This window comes from Sus scrofa, chromosome 1 (genome assembly GCF_054392235.1).
Source record: "Sus scrofa isolate SSC_HxYL_T2T_F1_AM1 chromosome 1, Sscrofa_HxYL_maternal_Yorkshire_Landrace_v2.0, whole genome shotgun sequence".
In the NCBI taxonomy this organism is placed as follows: Eukaryota; Metazoa; Chordata; class Mammalia; order Artiodactyla; family Suidae; genus Sus; species Sus scrofa.
Genome location: NC_139383.1, coordinates 236,362,320 through 236,384,421, shown reverse-complemented (window position 1 = coordinate 236,384,421; position 22,102 = coordinate 236,362,320). Strand labels below are relative to the sequence as shown.

Here is a 22,102-nt window from a genome sequence, read left to right as displayed (position 1 = left end):
AGGCTGGCAGCTACTGCTCCAATTAGACCCCTAGCATGGGAACTTCCATATGCCACTGGTGTGCCCTCCCCCCCCAACAAAAAAATAAAATAAATAATTAAAGTGTAGAAGAAAAACTGCACTGGACTTCTTCCCTGGTTTCTGTATATTATAAGCACATTATGAGACTTTGAGAAAGTTGCTTTACATTCTCAACATCGGTTTACTCATTTGTAAAACCAGGAGACTCTTTTGACAAGAACAGGGGTTGGGTTAAGAACATAAATGTCTGCAGGAGGAAGACAGTTTAGACTTAAGATAATAAAGAAGCTATCCTTGCAGCTTTTACTCAGCTTCAGCCAATTATTAATAAAAATAAAAAATTAAAATTAAAAATAAGAGACCAGTGAGGTCAGTTAGTCCTGAAGTTCTAGAGAATTGGGAAAACAGGATTTTATGTTAATCTTTTCAAATTTTAAGTCACTTTAGACATGAAATAAAATATGTCTGGCTGCCAGTAAAGGATGTTTAGAGCGTGTCAGCTATAGAAAAGGATGAGCTAGCTTTCTCTTAGAATCACATACCCAAGAGAATAGTTAACACCATGACAGAGCCATCAAATTCAATCTCTAGCAACCAGAAACTTGCCAGGATCCTTGTGTGTGTTTAGTAAATATTGTTGAATGAACACCTGAGGAAGCAGAATTACTAAAGCAGTAAGAGGCATAAAATGAACTAAAATTAGCATTATTACATAGCATAGGCTAAGACATTGTATCCTTGAAAGAGGAGCAGGCTACTATAACAGTGAGAGTGAATTAAAGACTTGCAAAGTTGGGCCACTGGCATTCTTTAAGAATATAACACAAAAGTATATACAGAAGTTTGACTATTTTTCTAAGAAGAGTTACCAAAGGAAAGAGCAGACTGGAGGGAAGAATATACTAAGAGCAAGAGAAAGAGAAAACAGAATGGAGGTGTGGGAGGGAGGAGAAAAAATTGAATGAGAGGAGAAATGTATTTTCAGAATGGAAGTAAGACTATATTAAAGAAAATGGATTGTAGGAAAAAAATCTTTAAGTGAAATTTCAGAACATGAAGAAAATCCTGAAGGCCAGCAAATTAGCTAGAAGGGAATGAAAATCAGTCTGACATTAGCACACTGGATGGTTTTGGGCAAATCAATTCAAATAGAATTTTCTCCACAGCAAAGTGTATCATTCAAGATGCAGAACAAAACAAAACCATTTTTAGTAATTCAAGGATTTGGAATGTTTATTACGCACTTTACTGGAAAAGATTATCAGCATCTATTTCCCAAGAAAATGAATCTAAAACAAAAACAGAATTGTAATAGTAAAAGAAAAAGTAAGGCTCATTGTTAAATTAAGGGCAGATATTGAAAAATAACAAACTGGAATTAAAATAAAATTTTAAATATTTAATTTAAAAGTTAAAACGTTATGTCTAGTTGTGAAAAGTAAACTGGAATTAAAATCTCAGATGATATAACATAGGACATGGTGAAGCAAATTATATCCTGAAGAAAAGAAAATTATTTACATTTCTTGCCTTATTATATATGGGAGACCACAGAGGAAAATGATAGAAGATTTATTTAACACTTTTAACAACCTCATCTAATAGGTAGATTAAAAAATGACCTATAAACAGAGAAAACACAATCTTTTTTAAAATGTGCAGAATAATCATAAAAATTAACCTTTGTTAGGTCATAAAATAACTGCGAACTAATTCCCAAGAAAAATAGACACATGTAACATTTAATAAGCAGAATAAATACAACTCGAAACTAAAGCAGAAGTGTAATCTGACATTTTCTAAATTCTCAACATTTTAAACTCCTTTTTAACACATGGGCTTAAAGATGAGATCAAAATAGAAAATTCTGGCAAATTAGTTACTGAGGGCAATGGAAGTAACTACCCAGACACCAAAAACAAGTCCTTCCTGTGAGTCAGGGGGAAAAGATTCTCATACAGAAAAGCTTCTGGATGAGAAACTGCAGTTTCAAAGTGGACTGGAACAAACTAGAAAGACTAGAAAGTTTAAGAATCTGCCCAAATTTAAGGGACAGGATGAGGAGAGCCCAGAGAGGAGGAGAAAAAAAGAGAGGGAAGGAGAGAAAGAAGAAAGAACCCTCAAAGCTACTCGTCTTGGTTCTGAGTTTAGCCACCTGTGTATGACTTAGGTAGTTTAAAAAGTAAGGAAAGACTTTGGCTTAAAAATCTTACTAGACAAACTATCTAAAATGCATCTAACTTTCTTCTTCCACATTAGTGTCTTATAAGATTTGGAGAGGGCTCTTCCATTAATGATGATTTTATATTTTTCCCATTTATGAAGAAATCTAATAGGAATAACATCAGTCTTTCCCTGGCTTTCAATTCTTGATACCAAGCTTCTTGAGTTCAAAATAGATTGCAAACTTAAGATGACCATGAGCTTCAACGCCAGCATCAACAGGCCCCTTAACAGATTATATAATTTCCATGAACTACAGTAGGGAGAAAGGGTGGCCTGACTCCTTATCTTTTCACCCTGTGCTTTAATGACATGATACCTCTTTAGAATTAGTTTAGTTCATCTGCAAATTTTTGACAACCCCACAGAGTAAGCATATTCATTCTATTATCCAGGAGAATATTTGCAACCAGTTTGTTTTGGTGTATTTACCAAGAATCTCATGCTCCAGTTGCTTGACTCTAAGCTATATGATATACAGATTCCTGCATTTTCTAGTCTTTTTAGTTCATTCTAGTCCAAAGTCCAGTTTGAAACTTCAATCTTTCACCCAGTTTATAATGTGTAAAGGGAGATATTCCAGGACTGACTTACTGTGATTTTTCTCTTAACAATTTCAGGAGATATTTGCTAATACATACTTTAAATTATTTTCAGATTAAATTATCACTCCCAAAAATCTGTGGTGTAAAACTCTGGGGCCTTGATTGCCCAATTTCTTGAAGTGTAAATCTAGGAATTTTTTCCGAGAGAGAAAATAAAAAACAAAACAAAATTACCTTGGTTCTATCTATAGGTACTGCCTTTTGCATTGCCACAATCAGTCTTCAGCCTTAGGGACAGGTTCTAGTTTAAAAATCTCAACTTTCTTAAATAGATTTCAATTGTACTCTTAGCTCATCTAACTTTTAAAGTGTGGGGGCCTGCTCATCGGAAGCACAGGATGTATGCAATGAAAATACTTGCTGGGAATAACACTTATTTCACCTACTTTGTACTCACTGACATCAAATATTTTGGTTTCCCTCTCTGGGTCAGTTACAGCCAAATTTGTGACAATTTCTAACAAGTGCATAGACCCCCATGGTATACATTTACCTCTTGGTTTTATTTTATTTTTTCTCCTCCCCCTTTTTCCCCTTTGCCATGATTTTGTGACTCATTTTCTTCTCTTGTATACAATGTGATTTTAAGATATCTCTAACTCTTTTTAGAACAATGCAAGGTATAAATAAAATTTAAGAATAAAAAGATTTGGTGTGGTTAACACAGTTCATTAACACAATGCACTAGCAACTTTATACATAGCTTTAGTCCTTCTCAGTTTTCTTGGTGTCATGTGGAGGCATGCTAAATATGTAAAATCCACAATTACATCAAATTTATATCTAAGAAAGATGAGTATATAAATGATACCACTTGCTTTTACTCTTCAAGGTTTGAATGATGCAAGGTCTGAGAAACTGGCAGGTGGCTAGATCACTGCAGAAGGCTTATAATATTGTCACCATCACATAGCCATTACTTTAAGAGAAAAACCATCCATGGGTCCAATAAACATGCAAAAATGTTCAGATTAAGTGTGCTAAATGACAAGAGTTAGTGGTCAGATAAATTATTTGCAGCTTTAATTCTCAACTGCAGAAGTTATTTCTGGCTGCTGAGTGGATTGGGCATAGGGTTGCAGTAGAAAAAAAAGGGAACTGATTTTCTTCTTTTCTTTTTCTCTTTGGCTGTGCCTGTGGCATGTGGAAGTTCCCAGGACAGGGACTGAACCTACACCACAGCAGCAATCCAAAGGGAACTGGTTTTCCCGAGAGAGTAGAAGGAAGGATATTTTCAGGGCCTTTAGTATGCAGTTGGCACCACTACAGCCACAGTTCTAAGACAGAACTAGCTCCTTAGTTCTGTCTAGTGGTGTTAATGCTCATCACAATCCCACACATCCTGCAAGAGGGGACCCTCCTATTTTCCCATCTTTCTGACTATAATTTGAAATTTTAATTTTGGATTTCCTTGGGTATTTTTTAAAGCAAACACATATGTCAGGAACTATTTTGAGAATTTAACAAACATTAACTTGCTTAACTATCATAACAATCCTGTGAAGTATAAAGTAGGTATTATCATTATCTGTATTTTTTTTTTACAGATGGGGAAAATGAGTCACAGAACTTTCCAAAGGTTACACAGCTATTCCATATGGTACCCAAAACAGAACTGTGGATCGGCACAAGTAAAGGAACACACATATGCATTAAACCTAAATTTAGTAACGTAAAACACAAGAAATAAAAGAAAAGAAGTAAAATATAAGAACCCAGGGGATGTGTGGATTTAGATTCAAGCTGTCTCTTTGCTAGTGATTAGCTCTGTAGGTGAAGTGGTCTCAAACTCACTGAGCCATGAAAGAACTAAAAAAGTCTCCATAATCCATTATATATACCCTCACTACCTGTGTTTCATAACTTAAATATGACCCAAGAAATGGATGTTTTGGAGTTCCTGTCATGGCTCAGTGGTTAATGAACCCAATGAATATCCATGAAAACACAGGTTCAATCCTTGGCCTCGCTCAGGGGGTCAAGGAGCCGGCATTGCTGTGAGCTGTGGCGTGGATTCTGTGTTGTTGTGGCTCTGGCATAGGCCAGCGGCTACAGCTCCAATTGGCCCCTTAGCCTGGGAACCTCCACATGCTGTGGGTGTGGCCCTAAAAAGACAAAAAAAGAAAAGAAAAGAAAAGAAAGAAAGAAATGATGTTTCTATAGATGACCAAACATAATACACCAATACTCACAAGCAGAATACTTACAACAACTCTGGTGTATATTTCTTCAGCATAGTCAATGCTCTGGAATTTGTGTTCCACAGGAAATGTGTACTTGGTCAGCCACTCCAAAAGTGGCAGGTCCACATTACTACCAGCAAAAGAGTACTGCGGGGCATGGATGTGTGTATCTACCAGCCCAGGCATGAAGAACTCACTGGAAATTAAGATGAAGAGAAAAGATTTTAATAACATCTACAGCCATTTTCTACTTCTTTAAATCACATTTCTTCTATACAATGATTTAATTGTCTACTCCACCAGGTTTAGAGCCAATGCAACCAGGTGACTGTAAATCAACCTATAATTTTAGAGGGCAGGAAATAAAATGAGGCTCTGCTGGAGAGATGCAGTCCTAAACTGGAATGGCTGGTGTGAAGTTAACCAAAGATGATGAAAGGAGTAAAAAGAGCATTGAGCAGGAGCAAAGCAGTTGTTGCACAAGAAATACATGTGAAGCTATGACTTAATCATGACTTTGTTCTCGCAGTTGGAGGTTACAGAAAGGAGTAAAGATGAGAGTTGAGGTCAACACTTCCAGGACCACGATGAGGAATTAACACAAGTCATTGATGATCAGAAACGGAGCAGTAACAATTTTAGTTCCCAAGGTGATCTTCACCTCGACTGACAGGAAGAAATCTATTCCTTCCCATGTGATGTAGGGGTTGAATTCTGAAATAGAAGCAGCAAGATCAAACTGAGGCTGGTGGGAGGGTCAAACTGAGAAGATGAGTGTCACTGGGTGAGTGATGTAAACACTTAAGGGAAGATATAGTTACAATGCTATGATAACCATTCTTCAGATGCTTCTGATCGCTCCTGCTGTTCCACCAATTAATTTTACTATTTCTATTAACTCTTACAACAGAAGTCCAGGAAACATGTTTTTAGAGTTTTCAGAAGCACTCACTACCCACTGAATTGAGGCAGCCCAATGCTCAATACTTAAAGCTTTTCTAAAGAAATAATCCAGTTCACTTAAGTGTCCAAGCACATCCAAACAGATATTTGTTAAAAGATAGTATGCACGGCCACCACCACCATCATCCTAAGTAAATATAAGTTACTTTTTTTATATACCTAAGGAACTTGAACTCAAAGCTTGACATAACAAAGAATCTCTATACTACCAACTCAAATGTATACCACCTAAACAGAAGACAAAACCATGAGTATCTATAAATGCTTCATATTTTATTTTTCGTTATTTTATTTATTTTTGTTATTGTTGTTGTTATTATTATTATTAAAGTATAGTTGATTTACAATGTTTCTTCAAGTTATGTTGTATAGTAAAGTGACCTAATCACACACATTTCCCTGTGCTGTACAATAGGGTTCCACTGCCCATCCATTCCAAATATAACAGTCTGCATCCAAAAACCCCCTCAAATGCCCATCCATCCCACTCACTCCTCTTTTCCCCCAAGAACCCCAAGTCTGATCTTCTTGGCCATGATCTGTTTCTGTTTCTTTTTTTTTTTAGATAGGATCATCTGTTCCATATTTAAGCTTCCACAAAAAAGTGCTATCATATGGTACTTGTCTTTTTCTTTCAGGCTTACTTCACTTAGTATGAGAGTCTCTAGTTCTATCCATGTTGCCACGAATGGCATTAGTTTGTCTTTTTATGGCTGAGTAATATTCCATTGTATATATACATACCACATTTTATTAATCCATATCTGTCAATGGACAAATAAACGCTTCATATTTTTAAAAATGAGAACTAGGAATGGTGGTGATGATGATGCTGACAGCAGTAATATTTATTGAAGATGGACATGTACTGGACAGTGTTCTGTTATATCATCTTATTTGTGGAAGGCAGTTTATTATAGAGATTAAGTATCACATTCTTGACTGAGGCAGCCTGATTTTGAGTTTTTTAGAAAAGGTCTTTAATATCAATTTAGTGAATTAACAAGTGTTTGTTATTCTATAGACAGGAGGGAGGGAATCATGAGAATATTTGATCCACTGCTTTTTTATTTTCTTTGGCAGAACTGTGATATTTTGAACCCTAGATTTAGGAAGATAAATCTGGTGGTAGCAGACATGTCTGGGGATGCTTTTTCAACATCTCAAGCATGAGAGAATTTCTGAATAAAGATGATGGTGATGGGAACATAAGGGAAAAGAATAAATATGAGAGGAAGAACTTGATCTTTTATTAGCTCTAGGTAGCAAAGAAGAGGAAATAGTCAAAGAGATTAAGTTTTGGGGCATGTAAGGCTAAACATATGACGTAAAGTACAGAGAATTAAGCAGGAAAGTCCATTTTGAGGGAGGGGCAATTTCATACTAAGCCTGCAGTCAAAGTATAGCCTCCAAGTCTCAAAAAAACAAGTAAACACATGGCATAAGAGATCAGAGAGTTAAAGATGGGATTCAGATCTGAGAGTCTCCTCTGATTAGGTAACCTAGAAGTTGGTGGGACCAGAGATTTCTGTGGAAGAAAGGTCAAAACTAAATCTTGAGCAGTACCCTCCACTTAAAGAATGAAATTGAGGAAGGAGATGGAGCTGATGTTCAGTCTGTGCAAGAAGAGAAGCTCTTGCTTAATCTGGACAGAAACATTGTAAGGAAGCTAGGGGCCCATGATAGGGAAGTGATGAGGACAGCAGTGAAGGGAAGGAGCACGGGACAGTGACTAACATCAAAAACTGCAAGGGTCAAGACCCTGAGAGTTCACACAATGACTGGGGAGACACCCAATTCCACATGGGTTCAGTCCTTCATTATCTAAGTACTTACCAAGTCTCTGATATCTTTTAGTTACTGTCCTAGGTGCTAAGGAGAGAGCCATGAACATGAAAGGCAGATTCAGAGAAAGCAGTGGGCAAAAACTATTTGGTAATGAAAGTTAGAATTATAATGCAGAGTAAAAGTCACTTTTTCTTTTGCATGTAGGAGAAACTTAAGCATGTTCTGAAGGTAGCAGCAATAAAAGAAGTAGAAGAGATGACACAGGGTACAAAGTCTTCAGAGGCAACAGGGAGCAAAGATTTATTGCATCAGAAGTATAACTTATCCATAAAACCTTGCTATCCTTTTTAGGAAACAGGGAGTATTGTGAAATGCTTATTAATATAATCAGTAATATAAAGTGATTATGTAGTCCAAGGTTATTACAGATAGCAGTAAACATAGGAGTGTGGACTGTCAGACCTGCATGTGAGATTAAAGGTCATTTTACAGAGAGAACAAAAGGAAGCTTGGAGATGACAAACTCATTAGTGGCCCAGCCAGGCTCAGAACTCAGTTCTCCACTTAAGATATCACCTGCAGCTAAACTGTTGCCATCAAAAGTCAAACTGCAGGTAAAGCAGAGGGGCCTGGAAGCTGTAGTAGAAGGTGAAACAGCTCTCCTTTCTTCTTCTGCTTTTCCACTTTCCTATTTTCACTTTATTTAATTACTATCCTAATTCCCTTAAAAAATCTCAACTTCCCCCAGATAAAAACCGTCAACTTCACTTTTCAAACCTGCAGTGCTGGCTGGGCTGTATCAGAACCTGAGGGAAAAGAACAATATGTGCCCTTATGTACACTTATCAGAACATACACCTGTCTTTTAGCCAAGTGGAAAATGCTAGTAAAAGCCCTACAATCAAAGCACATGACTGTATAACAGCCTGAGTTCCTCAATCTGCTCATGCACTATTATGAACCCTCACCAACCTGCCCTTCAGGGGATGTGAGGATCCTAATGGCCTGGGAAACCCAGACTATTTGAAAACCAATTTCATTGCACAAAAAATACAAGGGTGTGAAATAAACATCATCTTGTCCTTATTAAAAATTTTGGTATTTTGTTCACTGCAGATGTTTTGCTTGATTTTGATTTTTAAAATATTGCATTCAACTACAATTTATCTTGATTACTGAGCTTTTTTCCCTCCTGCCACCCTTAAATTCTGTGCCTAAGATGCAAGTCTCACTTGCTTCATCCTAATCCTGGCACTGTCAACCTCTGTCTGGTCCATGGTCACAGTCTGATCAATTCCTATCAATGCACTGTTCAGAGTCCTCCAATTATAATTTTCATTAAAAAAAATCCATGTCATGCTGAGATAGACCTGTATTTACAATGACTCTATTAAAAAGACTGTCAGAGTTATCATGTATTTTAATCCTGACTTGAAGAAATTCAGCTGTACCTCTTATGTGTTTGTTGTAAAAATGACTTTGCATTTTAAATATTTTTCTTCAAAGATTTAAGTCTTCCACTAAAGTTTAAATTTTTTCTTAACTTATCACTTTTCTGTGTGCAGTACTTACAGATCCCCTGGAATCTACATTTGTTAGGCATATTTAACTCCAAAGGCAGTCACAGATGTGTTCACCCCTCTCTCCATCCTCCACCCCTCTGTGTCATCCTCTCACTCCTGTCTCACCCACCCTCAAGCCTTCTTTTAGTCCCTCACAACAAAGGCACACAAGCAGTTGACATAAACATCAGTTTTTTCTCAACATATACTCTCATGAAAATCTAGCAAGAGGAAGCATATAGTAACAGCAGAGGTGACTGAAGCCATTTCCATGCCCAGTGGATTCATATGTATAACAACTGGCTCCATGAGAGGCAGCAGGCAGAGAGAAGGAGGTAAGAAATGTGAGAGTAAGTTTAAGTGCAACAAAATATTAGGGTCCATCATTATCTCTCTGGACTGTGGCCACCTCCTTTACCTCAAAGCTTTAGGGGGACCTGATTCACAGATCTGCTGTGGTGGACAAGGTGTCCACCACCACCTAGGACAATCCTTTGCTAACAGCCCAGGAGATGAGCTCAAGAGAGGAAGTGGCTTGCTTTCCATCTTACAGCTGTAGAGATGTAGGGTGGCGGTTCATGCCAGATGTTTTAATTCTGAATTCAGTGTTCTTCTCACTACATTACTCTAAAGCCACTTTCCAAGTTATAAAAATGTTTTTAGAATGAAAATGATTTTGGTTGACTTTGAAACTTTTATTGACTTTGGAAACATATGTGACCTAAGACCAAACGAAATCTTTGAGTTTAAGAAAAATATTCCCATTTCTAGAAGACAAATCACCCAGGTGATGAAGAGAGTGGGTCAATCACAGGAAACAGATCTGGTACAAATATTAAAAAAAAAAAACACTAAGTTAGCTGGAATATAAAATAGCAGCTCAGATGCACTTCTGGAGCTTGGTCTTCCATAACCATGCTGTCAGTTAATCCTCCTCAAAACCTCTCCCTCCCTCCCACTAGTTGATCTATATCATGCTCCCTCTTACAGAAGACATCACTGTCATGCTTATGTATCTGTACACTTGTCTACGCTCCCTCTTCCCCATAGGCTGTAAACCCTGTGAGAGCCAAGACTTTGCAGGTCATTTTCATCTCTAGATTCTATTCCTGCACATAAGAAGCTCAACAAATATTTGCTGAAGAAATAAATGAATGACGGCAGCCTCGAGTTCTCCAAGTTTCCATCAACTCTCAAGGCAGGTTTGTTAACATTTGAGATTAGTTAATGGCATCAAAAGGAAAGAAGTTGACTCTGACTTACTGGTGACTCAGTTCTCTTATTTCACAAGGCTTGAAGCACCATTCTTTGGCCAGCTTTTCTTGTTGGGATGCTTCTTCCAAAAACACTATCTTTAGGGGGGAAAAAAACAAAGAAAAGAATCATAAATTAGTGAACCATAGTCATTTGTTGATATTAAATATCTAAATCTTAAAAGAGACTGTACTATAGCTGAGATAATTTGAAAAGCTATTTAATACCAAATGGGATATAATTTAGAGGCAGAAAGACAGAGATTTGCCTTTACTTGCCCAAAAAATCAACTGCATGAAAGACCTCCTTTTCTGACATTCTATAGATACAAGTAAGACTTCAAAAATTCTAATTTTAAGATACAGGGTATTAAAAATTGGCTAACTGGCATCTATTTCTCCCCACCCTGCAAAAATGATTAAAGGAAACAACTGTTTATAGAAAACTGTACCTTATTGCATATGAATGAAAGCTTTTTGTTAAGCTGTTATAGGAAACCCAAGTCAAGAGTACAGTAGTAGTATATTATGGGGCAATTTATTAACACTGAATATAATTGCATGTAAAAATTCCTCAACAACTGAATCTTAGCATGAACTATGTTGATGTTATGATGCTAGACATCTGCTACAAAGAGCTCCGCTGTATTTTTTAGTATTGTGCACAAGATACTAAATGATCTCTCATGTGGGGCTTGTGAGCCTGTGGGCAACAAGTGGGAAAACTTGGATGGATCCAAATTCCTCTTGGTCTGGTTTTTCCATCTGCAAACTGGGGATAACTTCAGTATGTTCTTCACAGACCTATTGTGAAGACTGGATATGATAATTTCAGTGAAGAAGTTAGCACATCCCTGGAACATGTTAAATGTTGGATACATTTTATCAATTATTGATTCTTTTTTAAGTACAGTGTGATACCTTTTTTAAAAAATAGGGATTTTATCAGAAGATGAAAATGTAATTCCTACAGATAAGGAAAGTAATTTGATGATATAAAAATATATTTGAATGAATAAATATCAAAGCAGACACAAAATCAAAAATCACAAACACAGAATTTATCAATATATCTCAGAGCTGATTTACCATTAAAGCCAAAAGGAGGGAGGGAAGGAGGGAGGTAGAAGAATCAAGATGGTGGAGGAGTAAGATGCAGTGCTCACCTTCTCCCACAAACACATAAAAAAACTATCTACATTTGAACCATTTGCACAGACCATCTACTGAACTCTGGTAGAAGACCTTAAATCTCTAAAAAGAGCAAGAAACCCTCCACATAACTGGGTAGAACAAAACGAAAAAAAGAAAGAGAGGGAAAGGAATCAGAACAGGACTAGCACTCGTAAGAGGGAGCAAGAAAGAGGAAAGGAACTCATACCCTGGAAAGCCACCTACCTGGCAGGGAGATTGGCCAAGACAGAGGGACCTCAAAGCCACAGAGAAAAGCACAGCAGCAGGACTAAGGAGGCCAAAGCATTGAGAGGGCTGCAAAGAATATGAGTACCAATGCTGCCAGAAACTACAGTCTAAGATGCTCAGGCAGGGGCTAGGCACTCAGACTCAGACTCTGGAGGTCAGTTCCAGGGAAAGGATTAGAGTTGGCAATGTGAAGACAGCCTGAGGGGGGTAGGGAGCAGTGCACCAAGGGCTGGGGTGCAGAGCACCACAGTTGAGGGAACCCGAAAGGAGGTCTGGGCCTACAAGAGAAGCAAAGTACCATTGCTGGGAAAAGCAAGAGGATGAGAGGAAGACCACCATAGGAATGTCTTTCTCTGAGCATGTATGCAGACTCTTGGAGGATGGGGCTATGGATGGCAAGGCACCTCTTGTGCCATGATGACCCCTCTTGCACTGGCTATGGGTGATGGCACCTCCTGTGCAGGCTCAGCAGAACAGAGTGCTTCTTGCATGGTCTGCAAGTGGCAGACACAAACTACCACAATTATCTCTGACTCCAAAAGTGGGCATGGGCTCCACCACTAGGAGTCCATGAATAGGCCCCACTTGCAGTTCCAGTCACCTCAGAGGGCAGCACAGAGAAGGGCACTGCAAACAAGCACCACCCATTGTTGCTCTCACTCCCCTGGGAATGCACATGCCCTGCAACTGCTAATGCCAAATGCTCCAGGGAACACGTAAACTTGCCTGAGGCCCACTGCCACTTCCCAGGGGCATGCAAATAGGAGCAGTCTGCACCACCTTCCCAGGTCCTTGCTACTGTCGAGAGCTCAGCAACCAGGCACTAGCCACTGGCCTTTCTCATTACCTTCGTATCCCTGGAAACACACTCAGCATCCTATCAGGGAATAACGACCTGCTCACGCTGAGGAAAGAGAAAGCAAACATCCAAATTCCCATGCCAAAAATAAATAGCAAAGCCCCCAAAATACACAGGGGAGCTACTGCATATAAACAGCTCTCCAAAACTACTGTAGTTGGTTTCCTTAAACTTGCAGAATGAGAAAAATATATGCAAAATGAAGAAGCTAAGGAAGCATTCCCCGCTAAAAGAACAAGAGAATTCACCTGAAGCAGCAAACAATGAAACAGACCTCTGAAGTCTAACAGATACTGAGTTCACAAAAGATATAGTGAAAATACTGAATGAAATAAGGGTAGCTATGGAGGAATTAAGAGCAGATATGAACAGCAGTGCATATTACTTTAGAAAAGAACTAGAAAATATAAGGAGGAACCAAGAAAAATTAGAAAATTCATTTTCAGAGACACAAACTGAGCTAAAGGCAATGAAGAGCAGAATGAATAGTGCAAAGGAATGGATTAGTGACTTGGAAGATAGAACAATTGAAATCAACCAATCAGGACAGCAGATGGAAAACCAAATGAAAAAATGTGAAAGCAATAGAAGAGATCTAAGGGAAAATTTAAGCAGGCCAATTTAGGCATAATAGGGATTCCAGAAGGAGAAGAAAAAGAAAAGGGGATATAAAATATATTTGAAGAAATTATGGCTGAAAACTTTCCAAATACAAAGGAAACAGTTATCAAGATTCAGGAAGGATAGAGGGCCCCAAACAAACTGAACCCAAACAGGCCCACACCAAGACATACTCTTATATAAATGGCAAAAGTTAAAGAGAGGATTCTACAGGCAGAAAGAGAAAAAAACAAAAAGTTAATTATAAGAGAACCCCCACAAGGCTATCAGCTGATTTCTCTACAGAAACACTACAGGCCAGAAGAGAGTGGCAAGATATATTCAAAGTTCTAAAAGATAAATATTTGCAGCATAGAATACTCTACCCAGTAAGATTATCATTTTACTTTATTTTTTAATTATTTTTATTTTTTGTCTTTTCTAGGGCCACACCCATGGCATATAGAGGTTCCCAGGCAAGGGGTCGAATCAGAGCTGTAGCCACTGGCCTATGCTAGAGCACAGCAATGCCAGATCCGAGCCATGTCTGCAACCTACACCACAGTTCATGGCAATGCCAGATCCCTAACCCACTGAGTGAGGCCATGGATCAAACCTGCAACCTCATGGTTCCTAGTTGGATTCATTTACCTCTGAGCCACGATGGGAACTCCATAAGGATATCATTTTTAAAAGAAGGAGAAATAAAGAATTTCTCCAATGAACAAAAACTGAAAGAGTATGACATTCCTAAACCCATTCTAAAAGAAATACTGAAAGAGCTCCTCTAAATAAAAAAGAAGCAAGAAGAAACAGGATGGAGGAAATCACAATTAGAAAGTAATCACATAAATAAGCCAGTATACAGAACTAAAAGGAAAAAAATATGAAAGTGACAATAAACACAAGGAACAGCAAAAGGATAAACATGAAGATGTTAAAAAAAGGACATCAGAATCATAAAATGTGGGGAAGGAAAGTAAGAAAATCTAGACTCTTTTTTTTCTAGAATGTGTTTAAGTCTATATGACTATCAGGTTAAAACAAGCAGATATAGGAAGGGGTTAACATACCTGAAAAACAGAGCAACCATGCATCAAAACCAAACAATACATTCACAAAAACTAAAAAGAAGAGTAGACAAGCATTAACTACAAGGAAATCATCCAACTAAAACAGAAAGGAACAAAGGAGAAACACAGAAGCAACTGGAAAACAAGGTTTAAAATGACAATAAATACATATTTATCAATAATTACCTTAAATGTCAATGGACTGAAGGTTCCAATCAAAAGACATGGAGTGTCAGACTGGATTAGACTGGATTAAAAAAAAAAAAAAAACCAAGAGCCTAGATTTTTGGAGATGGAATTAAGATGGTGCAAGAGAAGGACTGAAGCTCAACTTCTCATAAAAACAACAAAATTTATGACCAAATGCTGAGTAACCTTCAACCAAATGGACTGGAAACTTTCAAAAAGATATTCTACTCCAGAAGACAAAGAGGAGGCCACATTAAGAGGCAGGAGGAGCGATTATGCAATATAAGCAACCCTGTATCTCCCAGGTGTGAAGCCCACAGACTGGAAAGTAACTGTATCACAGAGACTCACCTACGGGTCTGACAGTTCTAAGCCCCACATCAAACCCCATGCCTGGGGATCTGACATTGGGAGAAAGAGCCCCTGGAGCATCTGGCATTGAAGGCCAGTGGGGCTTGTGCACAAGAGCTCCACAGGACTGGGGGAAACAGAGACCCCATTCTTGAAAGGCGCACACAGACTTTCATGTGCGCTGAGTCCCAGAGCAAATCTAAGTCTCCATAGGAATGTGGGTCAGACCTGAATGCAGTTCTTGGAGGATCTCATGGGAAAACAGGGTGACTAAGGCTCATTGTGGGGGAAGGACACTGGAGGCAGAGCTCTGAGGAATATTAATCAGCAAAGTGCTTTTCTCTGGAGGTGGACAATTTGAGAATATCTGGCCCCACCCATCAGCACTGAGAAGCCCCAGGTCAAATAATAATCCAGGTGGGATCACAGCCCCACCCTGCAGTAAACAGGGGTTTACTGCCTAAAATTCCCCCAGGAACATAGCCACCTCTACTCTCATCCAGAGACAAAGCCCCACCCATCAGAGGGATAGGAATCAGCCCCACCTACCAGCGGGGAGGCACCAGTCCCTCACATCAGGAAACCTAAAGCAAGCCCCCAAACCAAATTCAGCCACAAGAGGGGCAGACACCAGAAGTAAGAGAGGCTACAACTCTATTGTGTGCAAAAAGGACACCAAAGCAAAAACCTATGAAATTGAAAAGACAGATAACTATAACTCAGATAAGGGAGAAAGAAAAAAAAAAACAAAAAAAACAGCTAAGTGATCTGGAGATTATCAGCCTACAGGAAAAAGACTTTAGACTATTGATAGTGAAGATGATGCAAAACATTAGAAATAAAATGGAAGCAAAGACTAATAATTTACAGGAAACACTGAACAAAGAAATACATGATTTAAAACTTAAGCAAGCAGAAATGCAAAATACAGTATCTGAAATAAAAAATTCATTAGAAGCAACCAACAGAATATAGGAGGCAGAGAATGAATAAGTGAGTTGGAGGACAGACTTGTGGAAATCACTGATGCAGAACAGAAAAAAAAAAAGACTGAAAAGAAATGGAGACAGTCTGAGAACTCTGGGACAATGTTCATATGCAGGAACATCTGTATAATAGAGGGTGCCAGAAGGAGAAGAGAGAGAGAAGGGGAAGAAAAAATATTCCAAGAGATAATAGCTGAAAACTTCCCTAACATGGGAAAGGAACCACTCACTCAAATCCAGGAAGTGCAACGAGGACCACATAAAAGAAACCCAAGGAAGGACACCCCAGACACATATTAATCAAACTGGCCAAAATTAAAGACAAAGAGAAAATACTGAAAGCAGCTAGGGAAAAGAAACAAATAACATACAAGGGAACCCCAATAAGCTTATTGGCAGAAGTTTCAATTTTTTTTTCAGATTTTTCATTGAAAACAATGAAATAGAAATGAAGAAAACCATAGAAAAGACAGTGAAACTAAGGGCTGGTAATTTGAAAAGATAAACAAAATTGATAAACCCTTAGCCAGACTTATCAAGAAAAAAAGACAGAGGACTCAAATCAATAAAATTAGAAATGAAAAATAAGAATAGCAGACATGACAGAAATAAAAGGATCAAAAGAGACTACTATACACCAATAAAATGGAAAACCTAGAAAAAATGCAAAAATTCTTAGAAAAGTACAATCTTCTAAGACTTAACCAAGATGAAATAGAAAAATGGGCAAATTCTTAGAAAAGTACAATCTTCCAAGACATAACTAAAATGAAACAGAAAAGGTTAATGGACCAATAAGAACTTAAATTGAAATTGTAATTTAAAAAATTCCAGGAGTTCCCGTCGTGGTGCAGTGGTTAACGAATCCGACTAGGAACCATGAGGTTGTGGGTTCGGTCCCTGCCCTTGCTCAGTGGGTAAACGATCCAGCGTTGCAGTGAGCTGTGGTGTAGGTCGCAGACGCGGCTCGGATCACGCGTTGCTATGGCTCTGGTGTAGGCCGGTGGCTACAGCTCCGAATGGACCCCTAGCCTGGGAACCTCCATATGCCATGGGAGCGGCCCAAGAAATAGCAAAAAGACCAAAAAAAAAAAAATTCCAACAAAGTCCAGGGCCAGATAGATTCAGACGCAAATTCTATCAAATATTCAGAGGTGAGCTAACACCTATCCTTATGAAACTATTCCAAAAGATCACAGAGGAAGGGACACTCCCAAACTCATTCTATGAGGCCACCATCATCCTGATTCCAAAACCAGACAACGACACCACAAAAAAAAAAGAAAATTACAGGCCAATTTCACTGATGAACATCGATGCAAAAATCCTCAACAAAATACTAGCAAACTGCATCCAACAATACATTAAAAGGATTGTACATCATGATCAAGTGGGATTTTTCCCAGGGATGCAAGGTATCTTCAACATCCACAGATCCATCAGTGTGATACACCACATTAACAAGCTGAAGAATAAAAACGACATGATCTTCTCAATAGATGCAGAAAAAGCCTTTGACAAAATCCAAAACCCATTTCTGATAAAAACCATTCAGAAAGTGGGCATAACGGGAACCTACCTCAACATGATAAAGACCAGGTATAACAAACCCACAGCTACTATCATTCTCAAGGGTGAACAGCTGAAAGAATTCCCACTGAGATCAGGAACAAGACAAGGATGTCCACTCTCGCTGCTACTCTTCAACATAGTTTTATGTCTTTTTGTTGTTGTTGTTGTTGTTGCTATTTCTTGGGCCTCTTCCGCGGCATATGGAGGTTCCCAGGCTAGGGGTTGAATCGGAGCTGTAGCAACCGGCCTACACCAGAGCCACAGCAACCCGGGATCCGAGCTGTGTCTGCAACCTACAGCACAGCTCACGGCAACGCCGGATCGTTAACCCACTGAGCAAGGGCAGGGACCGAACCCGCAACCTCATGGTTCCTAGTCAGATTCGTTAACCACTGTGCCACGACGGGAACTCCTTCAAATTAGTTTTAGAACTCATAGCCACAGCAATCAGAGAAGTAAAAGAAATAAAAGGAATACAAATTGGAAAGGAAGAAGTAAAACTATCACCATTTGCAGATGATACAACACTATGCCTAGAGAATCCTAAAGACTCTACCAGAAAACTGTTAGAGCTCTTCAAGGAATTTGGCAAAGTCGCAGGATACAAAATTAATACACAGAAATCGACAGCATTTCTATATACTAACAAGGAAAGTTCAGAAAGAGAAAGTAGGGAAGCAATCCCATTTACCATTGCATCCAAAAGAATAAAATACTTAGGAGTAAAGCTCCCTAAAGAGACAAAATACATGTACTCGGAAAACTTTAAGACACTGATGAAAGAAATCAAAGATGACACAAACAGACGGAAAGACATACCATGCTCGTGGATTGGAAGAGTCATTATTATCAAAATGACTCTACTACCCAAGGCAATCTACAGATTCAATGCAATCCCTATCAAAGTACCAAGGACATTTTGCACAGAACTCAAACAAAATATTTTAAAGTTTGTTTGGAAGCACAAAACACCCAGAACAGCCAAAGACATCCTGAGAAAGAAAAATGGAGCTGGAGGAATCAGGCCCCCTGACTTCAGACTACACTACAAAGCAACAATCATCAAAACCATATGGTACTGGCACAAAGACAGATATATAGATCAGTGGAACAGGATAGAAAGCCCAGAATTAAATCCACACACCTACAGCCAACTAATCTATGACAAAGGAGGCAAGAGTATACAATGGAGAAAAGACAGCCTGTTCCATAAGAGGTGCTGGGAAAACTGGACAGCCACATGGAAAAGAATGAAATTAGAACACTCCCTAACACCATACACAAAAATGAACTCAAAATAGATTAAAGACCTAGATATAAGACCAGATAATATAAAACCCTTAGAGGAAAACATACGCCAAACACTCTCTGACATAAACAACAGCAATACCTTCTCGGCTCCACCTCTTAAGAGTGATGACAGTAAAAACAAAAGTAAAGAAATGGGACCTAATCAAACTTAAACGTTTCTGTGAAGCAAAGGAAACCCTAAACAAAATGAGAAGACAACCCACAGATTGGAAGAAAATAGTTGCAAATGAATCGACTGACCAGGGATTAATCTCCAAAATTTATAAACACCTTCTGCAGCTCCATACCAAAAAAACAAACAACCCCAACAAAAAATGGGCAGTAGATCTAAACAGACAGTTCTCCAAAGAAGACATACAGATGGCGAAAAAACACATGAAGAGATGTTCAACATCACTCATTATTAGAGAAATGCAAATCAAAACCACTCTGAGGTACCACCTTACACCAGCCAGAATGGCCATCATCAAAACGTCTACAGACAATAAGTGCTAGAGAGGGTGTGGAGAAAAAGGAACCCTAGTACTCTGTTGGTGGGAATGTAAATTGCTGCAACCATTATGGAAAATGGTATGCCTCAGAAAACTAAACATGGAACTCCCATTTGATCCAGCAATCCCACTCCTGGGCATCTATCCAGAGAAAACCATGACTCGCAAAGACACATGTACTCCAATGTTCACTGCAGCACTATTTGCAATAGCCAAGATATGGAAACAACCTAAATGTCCATTGACAGAGGAGTGCATAAGGAAAATGTGGTATATATACACAATGGAATATTATTCAGCCGTTAAAAGGAATAGAATACTGGCATTTTTAGCAACATGGATGGACCTAGAAATTATCATGCTAAGTGAAGTCAGCTATCCAATGAGACACCAACATCAAATGCTTTCACTGACATGTGGATTCTGATAAAAGGACAGAATGAATTTCTTTACAGAACAGATACGGTAGACTCACAGACATTGAAAAACTTATGGTTTCCCAAGGAGACAGTTTGGGGGTTGGAGGCGTGCACTGAGGTTGTGGGATGGAAATCGTATAAAATTGGATTGTGATGATCATTGTACAACTACAAATGTAAAAAATTCATTGAGTAATTAAAAAAAAAAGTCTAGAAACAATAATTGCTGGGGAGGGTGTGGATAAAAAGGAACCCTATTATACTGTTGGGATTGTAAATTGGTGCAACCACTGTGGGAATCAGCATGGAGATTCCTTAGAAAACTAAAAACAGAACTACCATTTGATCCAGCAATCCCACTCCTCAACATCTATCCAGAGAAAACCATGACTCAAAAAGACACATATACTGCAGTGTTCACTGCAGCACTCTATATAATAGCCAAGACATGGAAACAACCTCAATGTCCATTGACAGGAGTGGATAAGGCAAATGTTGTATATATACAAAATGGAATATTACTCACCCATTGAAAGGAAAGAAATAACAATATTTGCTGCAACATGGATGGATCTAGAAATTATCACGCTAAGTGAAGTCAGTCGGACAATGAGACACCAACATCGAATGCTATCACTTAACATGTGGAATGTAAAAAAAGGACATAAAAGGAGCTCCCGTCGTGGCGCAGGGGAAATGAATCCAACTAGGAATCATGAGGTTGCGGGTTTGACCCATGGCCTCACTCAGTGGTTAAGGATCTGGGATTGCTGTGAGCTGTGGTGTAGGCCACAGTCGTGGCTCAGATATGGCATTGCTGTGGCTCTGGCATAGGCCAGCAGCAACAGCTCTGATTAGACTCTTATCCTGGGAACCTCCATATGCTGCTAGTGTGGCCCTAAAAAAAGGACAAAAGACAGAAAATAAAAAATAAAAAAAGGACACAATGAACTTCTTTGCAGAACAAATACTGACTCAAAGGCTTTGACAAACTTACGGTTTCCAAATGAGACCATTTTGGGGGGTGGGGGATGCACTGAGGGTTTGGGATGGAAGTGCTATAAAATTTGCTTGTGATGACTGTTGTACAACTATGAATATAATAAATTCATTGAGTAATTAAAAAAAAGAAGAGCCTACAATATGTAGCATACAAGAGACTCACCTTAGGGCAAAGGACCCATATAAATTGAAAGTGAGGGAATGGAAAAAGATATTTCATCCCAATGGAAAAGACAGGAAAGCAGGAGTTGCAATACTCTTATCAGACAGAATAGACTTTAAAGAGAAGGTCATAAAGAAATATAAAGAAGAGAGTTCTGGAGTTCCCGTCGTGGCTCAATGGTTAACGAATCCAACTAGGAACCATAAGTTGGCAAGTTTGACCCCTGGCCTTGCTCAGTGGGTTAAGGATCCGGCATTGCTGTGAGCTGTGGTGTAGGTTGCAGATGCGGCTTGGATCCCACACTGCTGTGGCTCTGGCGTAGGCCAGCAGCTACAGCTCCGATTCGACCCCTAGCCTGGGAACCTCCCTATAATAGCCAAATAAATAAATAAATAAATACAAAGAAGGACACTTTTTCATGGTAAAAGGATCCATTCAAGAAGAGGATATTAAAATCATCAATATCTATGCTCCTAATATGGGAGCACCCAGATACATACAACAAATACTAATAGACATAAAAGGAGAAATTGATGAGAATACAATCATAGTAGGTAGGAGACTTTAACACCCAACTCACATCAATGGACAGATCTTCTAGACAGAAAAATCAATAAAGCAACAGAGATTCTAAAGGACACAATAGCAAAGTTAGATTTAATTGTCATTTTCAGAAATTACATCCAAAAAAATCAGAATATACATTGTTCTCAAGTGCAAATGGAACCTCAAGGGCTGATCACATACAGGGGCACACACACACACAAAAAAAAAAACTGTAACAAATTTAGGAGTATAGAAATTATTTCAAGTATCTTCTCTGACCACAATGGAAGGAAACTAGAAATCAACCACAGGAAAAGAAATGAGAAAAAAACTGACTACATGGAGACTAAACAACATGCTGTTAGAAAAGAGACAATGTGTCAACAAAGAAATCAAGAGAAATTAAAAAATACCTCAAGACAAATGATAATGAAAACAGAACCATTCAAAATCTATGGGATGCTGCAAAAGCAGTTCTTAGAGGGAAATTCATAGCAATACAGGCCTTTCTCAAAAAAAA

At 38.6% G+C, this 22,102-nt stretch overlaps 1 protein-coding gene across 3 annotated transcripts in view; it reads right to left on the bottom strand.

Annotated features, from left to right (window-relative positions):
- The window catches only part of GDA (guanine deaminase), a 172,528-nt gene that overhangs the window by 70,154 nt on the left and 80,272 nt on the right, over positions 1 to 22,102 (bottom strand). For all 3 annotated transcript variants that reach the window (XM_021064839.2, XM_084987862.1, XM_084987860.1), the window contains exons 2-3: positions 10,609 to 10,697; positions 5,057 to 5,228 (exon numbers count right to left, since the gene is read on the bottom strand). In XM_021064839.2, coding sequence (XP_020920498.1) covers positions 5,057 to 5,228; positions 10,609 to 10,697 — 261 coding nt within the window. The remainder of the gene's footprint in view (positions 1 to 5,056; positions 5,229 to 10,608; positions 10,698 to 22,102) is intronic.